At 43.1% G+C, this 18938-nt stretch overlaps 1 protein-coding gene across 1 annotated transcript in view; it reads left to right on the forward strand.

Annotated features, from left to right (window-relative positions):
- ADCY5 (adenylate cyclase 5) overlaps window positions 1-18938 on the forward strand; it is a 204467-nt gene that overhangs the window by 169773 nt on the left and 15756 nt on the right. The window contains exons 9-12 of the mRNA XM_038143319.1: window positions 3673-3695; window positions 8202-8346; window positions 9993-10090; window positions 12807-12894. Coding sequence (XP_037999247.1) covers window positions 3673-3695; window positions 8202-8346; window positions 9993-10090; window positions 12807-12894 — 354 coding nt within the window. The remainder of the gene's footprint in view (window positions 1-3672; window positions 3696-8201; window positions 8347-9992; window positions 10091-12806; window positions 12895-18938) is intronic.

The raw sequence follows: 18938 nt of genomic DNA on the forward strand, positions 1-18938 counted from the left end.
GTCCATTAGTACTGTACTGTGGTATGACCTATCTCACGCCTTATGGTCCCTTCTAGAGGAAAGGAATTTTGGCCTGAACAAGGGCTACTTCATCATCATGATCATGGAGCTATTCTTGAACTCCTGCTAACTCCTATCTGTCTGATTCTTGTAGCCATCATCACTTTTGTCATTTTCATCTCTGCTGACAATTCCCAGCCTTTTCTTCATAGCTCCCCAGAAAACCACTGGTATTGTTTCAGCCTGCTGGGTACAAATCCATGAGCAGTCAAGAGGGGATTTATATTCTTAACTCCAAGAATTGGTTGTTTCTCTTCTTATCCATTTACACTCTTTCTCCTAAATGTGAGATACCTCATTTTTATCAGCTTGCTTTTTTTTTTTTTTTCTTTTTCTGGGGGGTTCAGATTTCTGTATATGTTTGTGTAGGAATGCCAAACAGGCTGAGCCCAGCCCAAACCCAGCTGTCCAACCTCCAGTGGATGACATGAGGAGTGCTGGACAGTGCCTTTAGCCCCTTGTATTTCTCTAGAGTTTGGAAGTTTGGCTACCAGATTATGAGTAGGAATGAAGAAAAATCCATCCAGACCCTATTCCTGCAGCGTTGGTTGTGTGTTTATCCTGTGTATAACACAGACCACTACAATTGATGGGAGCAGCCTTACTCTGAGCCATGGGCTGGAGCAAAACCTCTGACTCCTAAAGATACTAAACTGTTTGCCAGCTGTGGAGAAGAAAAAAAGACCAATATGTCATTAGTGCTCAAGCCTTGTGCAAGGGGAAGGAAATAATTTGAAGTGCAGATTCTTTAATGAACCAAGCATGCCCACAAGAGCGGAAGAGGTGAAAGCACATTAACCAAAACCCAGGGGGAAATTTCCCTCCCAACCCAAAGCAAGGTGGGCAGCATGACCCTGAGCACCTGATCACTTCCTCTGCCTGAAAGGCTTCTTGGTGAGTGATTGAAACATGGATGCTTTAGTGGAGAGGGAGGAAAATCTCTGGTCACAACCAGATCCTAGAGGTGTATTTGCTCTATATCCTGGCAAAGTCTTCCAGTGCAAATAAGAAAGATATCCTGTAATAAATGACCAGGTTTTAAGAAGCTGTGTTTAAGGATTTTTTTTTTCCTAAAATATTCCCACAGACCTTTCTCCATAACAATTCCATTTTTGGCAATTCTGCTTGAAGAATCTTTAGTATGAAATGGGAGCGTTTGAAGTGAATCATTTAATTTGCTTAACTTAAACAGGTTCCTACAACATTTAATTTTAAGCTGATTCTCTCTAATTAAAGTTCAAGTCACTCTTAAATATTTAGCCTTGTTAAACGAAGATCCAGGAAAGAAAATGTGATAGTCTTTTTCTTTTCTGCTTTACCTGAAATACGTATTTTTTTGGTCTTTAGTTTTGAAGCACCAATTTAATTTGAGTTACCAGCAAGAATAATTTCCAGAATTTCAAGCACAATTTAATGTTGTAATTGAAAAGATAGATCAATTAATTCTCTTTTTATTTTAGAAATTTTCCTTGTAGCAGTTTTGCTGAGGGACAGAGCAGGGAGAATCAAACTCCATGTGGATTAAGTGTTCACCCATATAAATGGCCAGTTAAATATTATTCCACACTTGAAGTATTGGGGATGTTTTTGAGGATGTGCTTGCTGAGGTGTTCTAGTAACTTGACCTGGTCAGCCTGTGTCCTCACACTTGTGCATCTCAAAGGCAGGAGTGTGAGATCTGTGTTTAGTTTGAGGAATTCAGTGGGATGGAGGGTTACACAGCTGGTTGTGAAAATCAGACCATTTATGGGGACTCACCCACTGCAGTCAGTCATCCAGTTCCCAGCTGCCTAAGCTTGAAAAAATGACCTTGATATCTATCTAATAAAGTACTGGCTGTTTTCTCATCCCTTCCCTCTGCTTATTTCTTGGCTGGTAGCTATTCATGTTCAGTTGACTTTTTTTTTTTCCCCAGCCTAACTGACTATTACACCAGACAAATTAGTGAGCATTTTGTCTCCATGATTAATCAGTGAGCTTTCAGTTTTGGCACTGTGTTGTAGGATTACTTAGAGGATAAATAAATAAATCAATCAGATATTTCTGACAACTGTAAAATAATTAGGCAAAAGATGAAGAAAAAAACACACGACAAAAAGCTGAATGATCACTCTTTAACATGAAATCAGAAAGTACTTTTTTTGCTTGAATAACTGGACATGCTAACTTTGAATCAACCTTATTATTTCCTTCTTCCCACTGGATCTGCTGGTGGTTGTGACATGGGACTGAGAGACTTCCTTGATCTGAATTTCTGATGGGTTAAGTTGGAGTGGCAGTTTCTGTTTAGGGGTGTGGTTTTAGTCTGAAACAGAGTATGTAAAAATGGGAATTGCTCTCTCAGTGAATCACAGTCCTGAGTGACCTGAATGACAGACCTCACTTTTTCCCTCTGGCAAAGCTGGTGTGTTGGCTTTCCTTCTGCCATGTGGCCACATTGCTAACTCACTGCAAGGGCAAAATCTGTTCTCATTTAGTATCTGGTCAATGTTGTTGTTTCTGATGGTTTTGGACAAGGCCCCTGTGGGAAGACTTTTGCCCAAAGATGTTTGATTTTCCACAGTCAGGATGGATTTCAGTGTGCTGCCCCAGAATGGTTGCTGCTGCAGGTCCAGCAGCTGGAATATCCTCACGTGCCCTGAGCAGTTTTGACCTGAGGTCTCTGGGAGAAAAACAAAAGCAATTCTTCATATCTCCCAGCTACATTTGTTTTATGTTTTGGAACACAGGGTACAAACTCTGTGCCTGAATATTTGACCCTATTTGTCAAATATGCAACTTTTCTTGACTACAGTTAAATTTAAGCCAAGATGTCAGAGGGTACATTTTGTTTCAGCCCATGTAAAATGGCAATTTTGATGTAATTTGGTCTGTTAGGTACATTAATGCTGAGCATATAAACTTATGCCTCCATATAAAATTTTGTCTAAGGCCTTCTAGCCATTACAACTATGGCTGACTCATAAATACTTAAATAAATAAATCAATAATAAATAAATAAATAAGTAAATTCCACCATTCACGTGGTCCTGAAAGAATTGTGAATATTTGGGATATTGCAAATATTATAAATAATTCCTGAACTCTTATTCAAGAAAACATTTTCTGTGTGTGCATATGATGAGGGGAGGAGCAGGGGGACCCTTGTGAGAGATAAAAACCAAAATGCATCCATTGCCCTTAGCTGAGCCCTGACATAAAGAGATGCAGCCTTGTTGAATGCAGGGGTTTATTTCTGTTATCATTCTGAGTTTTGTTTCAAGTAAAATACATCCTCAGTTACAATATCAGTACAATTTCCATTGTGTCATTTGTAATGGTGACTGCTAAAAAGAAGACACCTGAAATGAAGTGTGCCAGCAGTCAGCTGAAACATTTCCTTTATCTGCACTGCCATGAATTTATATCTGAAGGAATGTGTTTTTCCAAAGCTGCTCTGTCTGCCCGCTGGCAAGGCTGCACAAAATATTGTTGTGGGTGGGAAAAGCTGTCCATCCACACCTAACAAATGAGTGCCCTGAAAAGTCCCCTGTGAAATGCTGTTCCCGGGATGCTTTGTGTTCTCAAGATCAGCCTGTTTGCTCACCCGTGTGCCCTTTTCCTTTCTTTCAGGGTTTCGAGGACCCCAAGGACAAGTAAGCAAATTTACTTCTGTCATACACTGTTATGTTTACACGTTTGGGATTTTTTTTCTCATATTAAAAAAGGACAAAAATTGATGCCCGGAAGCCAGAAATAATGCTTGGACTCCCCAGAGGTTTGTCCTGGAGGGACAGCCAATTGAGGGCACAGGACTGACTGATGTGCATTCAGAACAGCCACTGCCCTCAAAACATTTATTTGTTTGGTGATTCTAACTTGCTTTTATAATTAAAATGCTTTTGCTGCACTTCCCCTTGCCCCAGATAATCTCCACTCTTTGAAAATAACCCAAGACAAAATCTTCCTCTAAAGTATATGTAAGTGTTGGACATCTCCAGTAAGAAAGGTTTATGCATGTATTGAAATGCCTGTATTGTTTCTGAGTTTATTTGTATATATTTTATATTATTCATTATTGCATATTACTTATTTCTACATGTAAAGATAAACTCAGAAATTATATCTTGTTTGAAAAAGTAAATTCAAAGTTTCATGGTCTAAAATATAGCCAAATTTTGGCAGCATTTTCATTTTTTTCCTATAGAAATTTAGAGAAATTGTTAAAACAATTTAATGAGAGTGGTATTTTGAAAAATTGCCTTCGGAGGAAAAAACCCAAACACATTCACTTTTTAACTTCTGCAACTGGACACAACAAAAGCATTTCCTGTATTGAAGGTGTTTAGAATAATTTTGCGTTCAGTCCTGCTGAATGGCATTAATTACAAGATTCTAAGCTTGCTTAGAGCGAGTCAGGCAACAGTGGAGGAGACTGATGCCTAAAATATGTTGCTGTTGCTCTTTGTCATGTTTCTCAGGCTGAGTGGATTTCTGTGAGCTGGGACAAGTAAATGCTTCTGTGAGCTCTAGGCATTCAGCTGTGGGAAAATTCACATTATGGTGGTTGAGCACCGGGAGCAGCTGCCTAAATGGAAAAGAAAGTGATAAGTTTGAACATGGCAATATTAAGAGTCATTCCCTCCTTCCCTCGCCCTTCCCTGCAAACTGGATTTTGGTAACATTTAGCTCTGTGCCCCCTGAGATGTTTCTCTGGTCCCACTGTTTCCTGTTCACTCTTTCCTGTTGTATCCATGGATGTTGGGAAACTCCACTGATGTTAGATATGCTTTGGGCAGAAAATAGTTAAGAGATTACAACAAAATAATTCATAGGAATACAGAAATTTTCAGTATCCCTCACAAAATAGTATTTTTCCTCATAGTTTCTGCAAGAAAACACAAAAATCAGCTCTTGGTCCACAGCAGAGTCACCCAGCAGCTGAGGAGCAGCATCTCCTCGGCTGCTCCAAGGACCATAATCTGTTCTCCATCCTCTAGTTTGAAAGGTTCCTTGGGCTGTTACAGCCAATAGCTGAGCTGTCTCACTCAGCTTATTATGGTGCCAGCTTATTATACAGATTTCAGGATTTTTGCATTTCTGTTCAGTAGCAAAAGAAGCTACTACTTTCCTCTGATTCTCTTTATCCAGAAATCTGTTTACCTCAAGTACAAAGATTTGACAAAAACAAATCTCTAGCAGAGTATGATCATGGTGAGAATGGTTAAAATTAGATGCCTAAACCATGTCAAGTACTCAGGCCATTCCTTCACATGCAGAAATACTGAGGATCAATGCCTTTGTCTGGCAGCAAAGGAAGACGCGGGCAGCACACATCCCTGAAAACAGGACCAAGCCTTATGTGCATGAGTGCAGGTTTAGTTACTCAACCCAAGCATGAAGCATTTAAAATTATGGCATTCATGTAGTTTTGGCAGTGGTCACACTCTGCATTGGCAGAAAGTAATTAAATCAGCAGCACATTTTTGGACCACTCTGAAGCCAGCATCTCTGGGTTAATTGGTAGCGTTCACGTTTGCAATCAGAGTGAAAAAGTTGCTACAAGCTCTTGTTTGTGCTGCTCCTGTCCTTTGACACAATTTTCTGTTGGCTGCATTTGAAGAAATCTCAGCACTGCTTTTAGGATGTGTTTTTGGAAGTTTCATGACAGCCTGAAATCCTCATTTCTACCCTCCCCCCTCCACCAGCCATACTATCAATATATCAAAAGGCATTTTGACATATGAATTTCATTAATCTATGGCAGTAGCTCAGCTCTGACTTACAGGCACTGCCTCCAGGGCACTCCTTAGAACCGGGAACTTTAGTATGCCAGTTGAAAATTACATTTATGCAAATGTACCCAAACTTGCTGTACTGTAATTTAGCTTGGGTACAATGGGCTGTGAAAGTCACCTGAACAGCTCAGTCTGTGCAAGGTGACTGAGCTTCCTTGCAGCCTGTGTGAGGGTGGCTTCCCACTGCCAACGTCCCAGCAAGGCAATTTAAAAGCAGCAGGGGTAATTCCACACAGCCTGCAACCTTGGAGGTTCCTGTAGTATTAGAAACACCCCGAGCAGTAAAACAACCTATTACAAACCCGCAGGCAGCTGAGGTAGACACCAAGCAGGCAGGTTCTTCCCTTTGCATCCTCCTCAGTGGAGTTTCCAGGCTGGAACTCGAAATGTGAGTGCTCTTTGCCCAGACGCTGAGCTGCCCGCTGTGCTCGGGTGGCAGCGGAATGCGCGTCGCGCCTCCGTGCGCGGTACGGAGCGGGGAAATGTCAACGGCCCCAGAGTGTACATAACTCACAGGACCTTGGAAGACGTTCTGTAAATACAAAGCCTAATGATTTCCTTGCTCGTTTTTATGAGCCCAGAAGATGTTGCAAGGTCTGAATGAAGAGAAGCAGCATCCCCTTGAATGCTCAAGCAGATGTGCTTCCTCTGAGGAAGTAAACTGAATGTCTTGATCTTGTAGGGAAAAAAACACTTTTATTTTCAAAGCTGATTATATGGATTTCTAGGAACTAAATAACTTCTAGAGGCCCAAAATAAAAAACTCTTTCCCTCAACCCCTCTGAAATACTAAAGTTGGCTAAAATAGAGATTCGACCTTGAGACAAACTAGGCTTGCAAGTGCTGTATGGCCACTGAATAGAAGCCACTGGTGTGCTGTCATGACCCAGCTGAGGTGCAGACACATTCAACTTGCTAGCTGGGTCAAGGAGTGGTAGAATGGAAATGAGCAGATAGACCTGATTTATTTTTCTCTTTCCAAGAGATGCACAGAAGAGTTGAGGTACAGAGGGCTTCTTAGAATCTGAACCAGTTTTGCAGAAAGCTTTTAAAGAGCCTTCCTTTTGGAAAGGGACCTTTAACTTTTAAAACAGAGTCACATTCTGGTTTGTGAGCAGCCTCACCTGTGGGAGCCTGCTGGCTGCAACACAGAGAGCATTGTGTGCTCTGATGCAGTACAAATGAAACCAGGGAAATAAAGCAGAGTAGCTTTTCATCGTGCTTGTCAGACCCCAGGATTTTTCCTCCGGAGTGCCTAAGCTGAGGGTCACACAGCAGGAGCCCAAAGCTGCTGTGCCACCATGGGGTTTGCACACAGAAATAGTTATCTGCTGGAATATACCCCCGTGCAAGGGAGGGGCATATTTCAGTGGATAACTATTGGCAAACCCTGGGGATAACCTGGGCAATCATACAAGCAAAGCAGAAAAACAGCACTTCAGGAATAGCTTTTAATTTCTGCCGATAGCTCGTTTGAGGGCAGGCCATTAAAGTGACAGCATCAAGTCATTAAAATACTGTTAGATTTTAAAAATAACTAGAATCTGGGGAGGTGCTTCTGGTTTCCTGATCCTCCCTGCAAAATGCCTCAGGACAATTAAGTTTACAGTGTTATTTTTTCTCAACAGTTTTTGAAAATCAGCTTCATTTTTCTCTAGCTACAGCAGAGATTCAGAAAAACAGTGACACAAAATATTATAATCTTGTTCCACATATTTAGAAAGCAGAATCTAATTTGTATTTTTTTCTTCTGTTGCCTTTTTCTTTTGCAACCTTTCCTTAAGTAAATATCTTGTAAACAGATTTTTCTTTCTGTTTTATGCTTTATACTCCTAAGTAACTGTGTGAAGGGGAGTCAGGCCACATTTTTTTCCCCTGATGTTTGTTCTGTAAACAATTTTTTCTCAAAAACGGAGAATTGTTCAAGTTTGGAAATTTTCTTCGTAATATTTACAGGAATTGTTATTAGAAAGCGTGAAATATGACTGGAGGCGTAAATCATTTTTTTCAGTGCGGGCACTAACAGCTTCAACAGTACAGCAGTGCAGGGAAGGATAACTCAGAGGACAAGGGGAAGGAGGCTACCCAGTGGTTTTAGATAATGAGGGATGGAAATGAGACCTGAGTGCAAAGAAACAGATGTAGTATAGAAACAGGGCAAATAAATAGAAGCCTTGCAGTAATCTAGATACTAGTAATCTAGTGGTATCTAGAGCTGATACCACTCCCCTCTCTGCTCCCAGCTCCTTTCCCAGCTGAAGCAAAAGGCCATTAACCTCCAGCTCACTATACACTGCCATAACACACAGTGCAGAGGCAGAAATTATCTTGTGCTCTTATGCTCCCTTTTCATGGCATCCTCAGGAGCACCCAGGAGAGTATGAACCCAGAGGATGAAGTGGATGAGTTTCTGGGCCGGGCCATCGACGCCAGAAGCATCGATCGCTTACGCTCGGAGCACGTGCGCAAATTCCTCTTAACATTCAGGGAGCCTGACTTGGAGAAAAAGGTAACGCTGCCCAGAAACCATTGCAGTGTGTCAGGCAGGCTTGTTGGGAGTTTTAATTCTCCTGCAGAGGGTCAGGCTGTTATATCTAGGGTTTAAGCTATGGTTTGGGTGCTGGAGGTGGGGCTGTGATTTTTAAAAATCCATGCTTCTTCATGGAAACCTTAATATAACTTGTCCTAAAAAAATCACCGTTATCTGAAGGGAGCACTGGCCAGGAAAGCCGTTTCTATCAGACACACATGAATGTGCAGTGATAAGCTGTAAAGGGAATCCAGAACAACCAGAACAAACCAGATTGTTTCTCTGACTTTGAGACTCCAAACTGAGATTGCAGTCACCCCTTAGCTCCTTCAAATCACTGGAGAAACCCACTTCAGCCTACCTAAGCTCTGAAACTCCTCTGGAGGGACTTTTCCCTGCCCTTTGTCCTCAAAGAGCCCCCGGTACTATTAGGGCTCATTGGGATGCAATCTGTACTCTGGATATTTTTGGGAGCCCATTTTTAACAAGAAATAGTTCTCTATCCCAAAAATGTGAGAAAGGAGAGTAACAGACCTAAAGCTCATGAGCAGTTGATTTCATCCTGATCTGGTTTCAGATATTGCTGTCAGGCAAAGATCATATCCCTGACTATATAGTACAGACTATCAGCTGTCATCAGCTCTAGGTGGCTGCAAAGTTAAATTTCTAAGTCTAATTTCTAAGTCTAGAGGTACCTGGATGACATTATTAAAGGTACCACAAGAAATGGTGGGTTTAATTGCACAAAGAAAGTAATCCTTTTTTTTCTTTCATTTTTTTGTTCAAGCACATATCCTTAGGATGCTTGAGTGGTCTGTGGGTTAAACTCATTATACCATGGAAAACACTTCATAATAAGTCTGCACTAATTATTTTATCCTTTTATTTAGAAACAGTCTTTCCTTGACAAGAATGACTACCTATTACAAAAGCAGAGCTTTTCAGGATTTGCAGCTGTTCAATGAATCAGTGTGGGACTGGATAAAAGCTCGAGCATGTAATTTCCCCCCACTCCTCCTCTTCAGTTTTATAGCTGAAAACTGCCAGGGAAATTAGTGGTTCACCTGTTCAGAGCACCTTTTATTTTGTGGTTCAAACACTGATATGGTCTGTGCTGAGAACTGAGCTCCAAGCTAAAGAAAGCATCTTTGGGAATCGGGTGCAGCTCCCACGTGGCCGATAGGTTGACAAGAAGTTGGAAGGAGTGACTGTGTGAAAGCCACAGCAGCCTTGCACTGCCATCAGAACGAGTCCAGTCATCTGCATGAAATGAAAGGTTTTCTCATTAGCAGCATTTGTCCCTCTTGGAGGAAACTTCCCATGCAAGAAGTTTAGGTCTGATGACAGTGACCTAGAATCTTGGGCCCCGATAATCCATTTCTGTTCCTCTCGTGCAAGGGGCAGCTGGTGAATCCTCTCTTCACCCAGCCCTGTGGGTTTCTCCCCTGGCCTTTGGGCCTGTTCAAGCCCTTACAGATTGGTTGGGGGGGAAGGGGAGTTGGGAATGTTGTTTCTTACCAGCACTGCTTTCCAAGGACCTAGACAAAAGCCAAGTAAGAAGTTTTTGTGGAGAGAAGGCAGCCAACCAAATTTCCCACTAACATAATAACTGTGTTTTTTTGCAGTACTCCAAGCAGGTGGATGACAGATTTGGAGCCTATGTGGCTTGTGCCTCCCTAGTCTTCCTCTTCATCTGCTTTGTTCAAATCATAATCGTGCCACAGTGAGTACCCTTTCATCCCTTTGCTCCCATCTGCTCCCCTCCTCTATTCCAGCCTACTTTTCTTTGTTTTTTTCCTTGAAAATTCAGAACTCCAACGGGAAGAGAAAAAATCCTTAAATAATTCATGCTCAAGTGATGCATGGTGCTTATTGTTTTCACCCATTTCTAGTGCAGATTAAAACCTTCTCACTGGCATGTGAGGATTTCTGTTTTCCCAAAGTGATTTCTCTTATAATTTACCTCGGTCTGAGGAAATTCAGTTCAGCACATTTATAAGCCTGTGGAAAACAAATATCTCTGAGTAGTAAGGATTGGCTACCAAGGCATAGCACACACTCACTGCACAAGGCTGGGCTGCTCTCTTGTCTGAACACGTTGAGACGGGGAGGTGGAAACCCATCACAGCCTCATTGCTCAGAGCACAGAGGTCTCAGGATCTGCTTAGCAAATGAGGATAATCTCTCACATATTCATTCTTCTGGACTCAGAGCTGCTGGCCAAGAGGAGAGATAGAGAGGAGGTTGAGCTGCACATGCCTGAGCTTGTGGCTCACTCCAGGTTTAAGAGTTGCAGTCATTTCTTTTCCCAGGCAAGAATGGCATAAGCTCCTCAGGGCCTTGGGGCACAGTGCTCTTGGCCCACTGCAGTGGTCTGCAGCTTTGTATGCAAGGCACAGCACAACCCACTAAATCTTTTCCAGCAGTGAGCTCTGCAGAAATGGGACTTCTCAAAGAGTTCTTTAAAAGTCACTTAAAATTACAGCATGTGGGTATTTCCTATGCTCTGGTTTAGTAGCAATAATACACCATTCACTGAGCAATGCTGTGTTGGAAATAAATTTAGAGTTAGTCATTTTTAAACTGAAGAACAAGATCACAGAAGCTCTGAAAATGCTCCAAATTGATTTTCCTTACAAGAAGACAAAAAATTGTCCCTAAAGAGAGCTCCAGCCCTATTTTATGCCATTACAACTGTTTCCTACGTCTGTTCCCACCACAGATCTTCTTGGAGTAGAGACTGGTTTGCAGTGCTCAGATCAGATATTCAGAAGGTCACAGAAATAACACATAGTCTGATGTTTGTCGTTCACTCTCCCAGGCACAAGTGCTCACAGAAGGATTGAATCAGCAAAATAACATCAGGACAAATGCACTATGTAAACAGACAGGTCTGCTTTGGGAAACTGCAAGTGAAGCTGAAAGAGGCTCAAAATTGGAACTAGATAATTCCCAGCAATCAATACAATGTTAATTACATGCAGAAATGTTCTCTGAGAGTAACTAATTTAACAGGGGCTTACACTTTGGACTTCTAGATATTGCTATCATAACTTCACACCTACAGAGGCCCTCTACCAGCCTTGTGTTGCTCATCAAGCTCCCTAAGCAGCCACTATGCTGTCTCCATAAAACCCAGTTTAACATTTAAATGACAACTTGACAATTTCTCATGTGTGGCAACCATATGGCTGCCTCCTTTGTATTACGCAGGAGCCCATCCCTTATGGCAGTGTGGTGTAAATGTTGTGCTGTTCAGTCTCCTTCCATGCTGCCCATAAGGAGGGTGGTTGTTTATTTGGGTTTTTTTTTTGCAAGTTCTGAAGTGTCCTTAGTCAGCCTGGCCTGTCTGTTTGGTTCAAGAGTAAATAAAATTCTACATTTTAACTGTAGGTCAGATAAACTTCCCTTCACCTTTTGCTTTGTTTCTCCTTATATTTCAGTTGCATAGCTTTGGTCTTTCATTGAACACCAACTGAAACCACAGGTGCATATGTGTCACCATCAGAGCTTCATGAAAGACACACCGTGAATCTGAATTTGAAACTAGAGACAGAATGTCAGTGTCAATTTATTATGATAAAGAGGAATTGCTTTAAGGAATTTCAAAAAAGGCTCAAACAGTGAATTAGCAAGTACAATTATCCTGGTAGTCACGAGAGAACACAGAGACCAGCTGGCTTTGGTGTTGTTGCCCTCAATGTCATGTCACAAGAGTACTTCCTTTAGATTATGAACAAGGCTGGCTCCTGGGAGGGAGCCTATCCTGTCACACTGAGACCAATCACTGGGAAATTGGTGTCGAATATCTTTGTGAGGAAAACAAATGAAAATTCACAGTACAAAGTTGGCCCTGGAATCCTCTTTGTACTTCAAAGTTGGGAGGAGCAGGAACCTCTCAAGCTGGCCAAGATAAGGCTGTTATCCCTGACTATCCTTGTGCTGTGCTTGCTCACATCCCAGGCACAAGACAGAGCACAGAGTGGTGCTGCACAGACATTCCCTGTGCAAGACAGGAAGCCATTCCCACTGAGATTATTCCCACCCAGCTGCACTTCAGCACTCAGCCCTCCTTCCTTCCCAGGGGTGCCCTGCCCACAGCCAGCTGGGGGCTGACCTGCCACAACAAGTCGTTCTGTCACCTCCTCTAGTGCATGAAATGTTTTTCAGTCCCACCTCTGTCACCCCAGCAGGAAGGTGATTGCTGTAAAAGATGCAGCATTCTCTGTTCTGCAGCCTGTCTGAATAATTCTAAATAGGCCAGAGTATCTGTTGGTATTCAGGGCACCTCGTGTCTCCTATGGCTATCCTAATTGGAAAGCCTGTGCAGTGTGTCATAGCTTGTACAAATGTGTTCTGGAGAGCAGAGCTGTAGCTGTTCTACACAATGTGCATTTAAAAAACAAAACAAAACCAACCAAACCTCTCCTTGATTTCAGCTCTACGTTTATGCTGGGATTTTACCTGACCTGTTTCCTGATCCTGACCACGGTGGTGTTTGTTTCAGTCATTTACTCCTGTGTAAAGGTGAGTACTGTGGTTTCTTTGTAGTCCTCTGCCTAAGATAACCAGATCAGCAATCTGCTTCTTCAGCTAACAGAGTGTGTTTTGTTAGCCAAGCTTTCCACACTATGTGATAAGGGTTACAGAAAAAGCCTTTGATAAGGCAGAATGAACTGCAAACAGATGTTAGGGTTGGCATCTCTGTAGTTCAGCAAGAAGTAATCACTCTGTGGATCTGCATGTCTATTAAGTCCCCTGCAGACACTCTCATATTGATATAAGAAGAGCACATTTTCCAGTGTGGGACCAAACCCTGAACATTCATTTCCTCCCTTGTAAACTTCCTGCAGAGTCGCCTGTGTATGGCCCCTGCTGCAAATGCGTGTTTGGGTAGGCAGATAATCAGAAGCAGAATATCATCAAGGAAAAATGTCCTGGAGGGAAGTAAAAGCCATAAACATATAGAATTTTATCAGCCTTTCTCACATGAGTGTACAGAGCTTCCAACATTCGCTGGGGTCTTTCTTGTAGCTTGGCTTTGATCAGAAAAGAAATACATTGTGTGAAGTCCAAAAACATATTAATTCTTCTTGTCAGCCTGTGGTAAACTGGCAGTGAGCACTGTGGGAAGGGTGCTCTGCTCATCCATTTCACTCAAAGGTGTTCCTATTAAAAACATTGATGAGTTTCAGGTTTAGGGATCCTTCTAGTCTAGAAATGTCTGAACATGGAACACGGTCAGATTCAGGTTCCTTAGCCCAAGCTGAGCTTTGTTCCTCAGTGCCTGGAATAAAATAGCTCAGTAGCATTATGTTTCCTGCAGAAGAAACAGTGGGATAATGGATAATGTCAGGCAGATGATTTGTCTCACTTTAATTATCTTCTCTGTGCCATTTTTAACAGTTGAATGTGGGTGCTCTTGACAGACTTGCACCTTACATGTCTTTCTGATTTTTTTAAAGTTAGATTTGGAAATTAAGCTTTGCCTTCTCATATAATAAGAGCTGCAGAGTGTTCCCAGTGACAGAAGCTTCAAGTTCTATTTGAAGTTAACTACTCATCACAGGGTTTCCTTAGGCCTTATGACAATATTAAAGGGAGCCTAGTTTGTAAGTGCAGCATCCCATTGGTCTTGCTTGTTTACCAGCAATGAGAAGCAGAGTTAAAAATAACACTGCTGATAGGAAGGCTTGGGTGCCTTGAGCTGGGAAATGGTACCCACGGTTGCCTGGCTGTACTTGGTGTGTCCATTGCACTTGAGGATTCTACTAAAAGTCATCCATTTGTAAACTGGTATCAGCAGTTAATGTGATTAGCAGTTAATTAACCACCAATGTGACACGATTCAGGTCACAGGCACAGTGAACTTGAGAATTTGGTGCTGAGCTTTGCTGCCTCCTCACGCTGCAGATCTCTGGCAGCACCATCCCAGCACTCTGCCAGCCAAACAGGGCCACCCCAAGTCACTGGTTCTGCTGGGACAAGAGCTGGGGCAGGCCTGGGGCTCTGGAGTGCCCTGCCTGACTTGCCACCAGCCAGATTCCAAGGCTCAGAGCTGTTTGTCACCCAGTGGCATTTACAGGCCACTTCCACATACTGACAGCAGCACTCGATTCTTCTGCTATCATTCAAATCCTCTGGTTATGGTTTGGGCTTTTTGGTTAAAATTATTACTGATCTTAACTACTGATTAATTTAAAAGGCACACAGGACTTTTCAGTCCCTGGGATGGTAGGCAGATTTTATTCTTGCTTTCTTTGTCTTAATCTTCCAAGTTCCTGTAGAAGAGGTCTGTTCTGTGGTGCCTCCAACTGTTTCTAGGCTGGCTTTGCCTCTGTGCACAGGCTCTAGATGCACAAGACATCAGAGGGAATTCAGAATAACATCAGAATTTAATGGGATTTTCTGAAGCCGCTGACATTTCCAGCAGTGAGTTTTCATCCCCACAACATATTCATGCATAACATCCAGTGTGGCTTCTGTGCAGAGATTGCAAATATTGAAAATATTGAGCCTTCTAGCTCTGGTTCCTTTTTGATTGCCCCTTCTTAGTGCTCCAAATTAGCCTCTGCTGACAACACCTGATTATGAGATAGCTTGTTTAGGGAACAGGTACTTCTAGCTTGTCAGCTCCATGTCTGATGGCAGCAGCTTCTAATAGCTGCAGCCCACTTCTGTCATCCAGAACAACATCTTTGTGTTTCAAGTCTTTGATTTTTAAGCAATAGGTTTACCCAGCCCTTGGATAAGGGGTGTTATTTTATTTCTGTACTCCACGTTGCTCCAGGGAACACACACCTGCAGAAGGAAGGCAGTTTTGCAGATCCTTGAGATGAAATCCCTGAAGACAGGGATGTCAGCATTGTTTGCTTTGTTTCACACTCAGATGAATAGGAGAGCATGTGTTTTAAATACCAGTGGTTTGTTTCACACAAAGTTGGAAAGCAGGTGTCCACCCCGGGACATCAGCGTAAGCATAACTTTTGCCTGTTTGCTGTGCTGTTACATGATAAATGTCTCTTTTTTTCTTCCTCTTTCCAGCTTTCATGTGAGATTTCCCCTCCCTGTTTTGGCCTCTCCAGCTCTGGCTTTGACAGTGGCCAGCAGGCTCTTTCTGAACAGCTTGATCGTGTTTTATTTTCTTTTGCTGTCATTATTATCTTCCACTATAAAATTCTCCACGGACTAGAAGTTGATCCTGGAACTGCCAGCACAGCCAGCTTGGCTTTCCAAGTTTCTTCAGCTGTAATAAACAAGAGAGTTCCAGTTCTTTGCTTTGATGCTCCATGAAGTCTTGGCCACTGTGAGGTGGTGTCCCTTCCCAGCAGAGTCTAAGGTCATGGGAACCGGGGTCCCTTCTCAAATACTCTGCTGACAGACATCTGGTTTGCTACTAACTTATCAAGTTTGTGGTTTTTTCTTAAAATCCTTTAACTTCTGGTATCCACACTGCTGTGTGGAATTCAACTTCTTGCATGGTTCTGGGAGAACACAGGAGAGAAATTTCAAGTTATCCTTTATGAGAAAATAAGCTTTTCTGTAGCTCTACATAGGTGTAGCTTGCCCATCACATTCTTTGCCTCCAAAAGCTGGTCTAGATGCTCCCAAAGCATTTGGGTTTTTTGTCTCAATCAGGAAAATAAAACCCTCTGAAAACTGTACTTTTTTAATAGACTAATAAATCACTGTGAAATAAGTTACAGAAATGGACTCGCAACATCAAGTTGCCTGGAGATGTTGTCTTTTACTGCAGAAGCATCTTAATGTACTTCGAAATGACTCAAAGGCTTTTATTACAAATTGAAAAATCAGACCTTAAAGACCTCATCTTACAACATAACAGCAATTATCTAAGCAGTTTTCCATACCCACACTAGATGTTAAGAAGACAAAAAGAAGAAATATTTCTCTTCTGTCCTAGATCAGTGGTTGTTCCAAAGAATTGACTTTATTTAGAGTAATTTCATCATGCAAATGACTGGAGGTTATGGATTATTTTCAGTGTGACATACTACTTGTTGGATCACTTTTTAAACTTGTACTTTCACCTGCACAGCATTGCCCTTTTTTTCCCCTGCACGTACACATTTCAGTTCAGAGTGAACTGGAATCAACTGGACAATCCAATTTTCTTTTTTCCCATTGTGGTTATTTTTCTTTACATGGGGATTTCAGAGTGCTAAGGAGTGACCTCACCTTGTGTGGCTGCCCAAATGTGGACCTCAGCTGCCCAGATGGATCAGATCCTTTCTCTCAGCCCCTTCTCAGTAGTGCAGATGGGTCTGGGAGTGGCCATTCCATGAGATCCCTGCTCGTCACTCAAGCAGGATTTGAGTGTCACTTGGGACAGCACAAGCCAATGGGCCAACCAGCAGTGCTGCTTGGATTTTCACTGTACTGTAATGTCCTGGTATTCTGCTTCTTTTAGGACAGAAGAGGCCTTATTTTTGGGTTTTTTTGAAAGTGGGAGGGAAAGTCATCTTCTTTCCTTTTTTTCTACTTTTGTGCTATTCCCCTAACATGTGGATGTTTTTATGGGAGAAGCACTGCTTGAATGGAGCTGAATTGTCAGACCTGAGAGAGGCTCCCCATGTCTATCACAGAAGTCCTTCAAGCTACAGGTGTTCCTGGTCTCCAGCTGCCTCTGTGAAATGGGGAGAGCGTGACTTATGTGACAGGGCCCCCAGGAGCGTTCATGAGGCAGAGGTTCCTCAGATGCATGGCATGACTGTGTTGTTGCACTCTCAACTGCAGCCCTGACCTCCTATGGGTTTTGGCATTTCTTTCTTCTTCAGGACTTTTTCCAGCTGTACTTGTTTACTGACCTAAAATTTTTCCTAGTTTGCAAAGTAATGAGAACCAAGATTAATACAAAGAAAACATGTTTTCATTAGAATTTAAGTGTCTTCCACTGATCGCTTTGCTTGATATCTCAGGCTTGGTTCAAAGTCAGGCTTTTTTGGGATTGCTGGCAGCAGGGGCTTGAGCCAAGATCCACAACAAAAAACTCCAAAGTTTTATTTAGGTGCCTGATTTCCCAGAGATTACAGATGGAGGCTAGATCCCTGAATACCTTTGTGGAGCTTGGCCTTGAGGCCTAAACAAAGAGGTGGCAGGAAAACCTGTCCTGCTCTAATTAGTGAGAAAACTGTCTAAATGCAGTACAGATCTTCCTTCTCCTTCCAAAATCCTATAGGGGCTAGAGCAGAGGAAAGCCCCATTGGGTGTTTTATAACCCTATTCTAGTAGGGATCTGCTAGCTGACATCTGTGTGGAAGCAGCTGGAGATAGTGGGGCAAAGAGATATTTTGGTCCAGGGCTTATCAACAAAGCTAAGGATTCCTATGTCATCGGGGTTTGTTTGTGAGAGAAAGGGAAAGGGGGTTTCCTTTATTTTATAGCGGCTGCCACTGAGCCTGAAGGATTGCATAAGCTTTCAGAGTATTCCAATCAATCCTCATTCAGTGCAAATAAGTTACAACCCCACTTTCCCCTTTTCTCCAGTCCCCCACGGGGCCTTGTTCTCTCCTTTCACCTGGAGCATGTGCTGGTAGCAGGTGAAATCAACTCTTTCAAAACTCTTGCCACAACCTCTCCCTGCCTCTGTAAAAAGTCACCAGCTAATCAGAGCCTTGGCCGCTCCAGCACTCGGTAATTACACTGCAGGGCTGCTGTGTGGGAAGCACAGCGCTGACAAAATGTTGCATATCCCAAGATGTAAGAGTGAAGGATAAAAGGGAAAAGCAAGACTTTTAATAGAAACATTAGTCATAGTTAAATTGCAGTGCCATGGCGCTGTGCTGCTGTTTCTTTGTGTCTCTAAAAATACCCTCTAGTGGCTTGGTTATTCGTGCAGTGAGTGAGGGAAGGGAGAGTTGGGCTCTGGGAAAGGCTTTGGTGGTGCTGGGCTGAGCCCCTCTGCCCTGGTGTGGAGGGGCAGGGCACTGTGGGGGGACAATCTCCTGTGGGAGCATGTCAGCACACGCTGGCTGACATGCTCCAGCCAGCAGTGCAGATGGGTCTGGCATTCCTGCTCCAGCCCTGGCATTCCTGCTGGTTTCCTGGCATTCCTGCTCCAGCCCTCAGCTCCCACTGGCACAGCAGTGGCACGTGAAGGGACCGGGCTGCCTTGGCTGTCTCCTGGACACTCTTGCAGCCAGCACAATGCAGGGAGGTTCAGGCCCTGCCAGGGGTGACCCTGGGAAGGGCAGGGTCAGCCTCTGCTCTGACACACAGACCGTTTCCATCTGGGATGGATGCAGCACCTGCAGCGGGGCTCGCAGGGATGCAGTCAGTAGCCATCAGCAGGGAGCTCCTGGCCCTGCCAGCAGGGAGTCACTGGGCCAGCTGGGCTCCCTGACTGCCCTCAGCCACGGGTATTTTCATCACTGTGAGTGTGGAGCAGAGTGTCACAGCCCAGCCTGGGCCAGCTGATCTCTGCAGAGGGTCTGACACATCACAGGGCTGGCCTGGGCTGTTTTCAGTCTGTGTCTGAAATGGCACCAGAGAGTCCTACGATACGCCTTGGTGATCAAAGGGACATGACATGCACTCTCATTTCTGCGTTT

Source organism: Motacilla alba, chromosome 7, assembly GCF_015832195.1.
Source record: "Motacilla alba alba isolate MOTALB_02 chromosome 7, Motacilla_alba_V1.0_pri, whole genome shotgun sequence".
NCBI classification, from domain to species: Eukaryota; Metazoa; Chordata; class Aves; order Passeriformes; family Motacillidae; genus Motacilla; species Motacilla alba.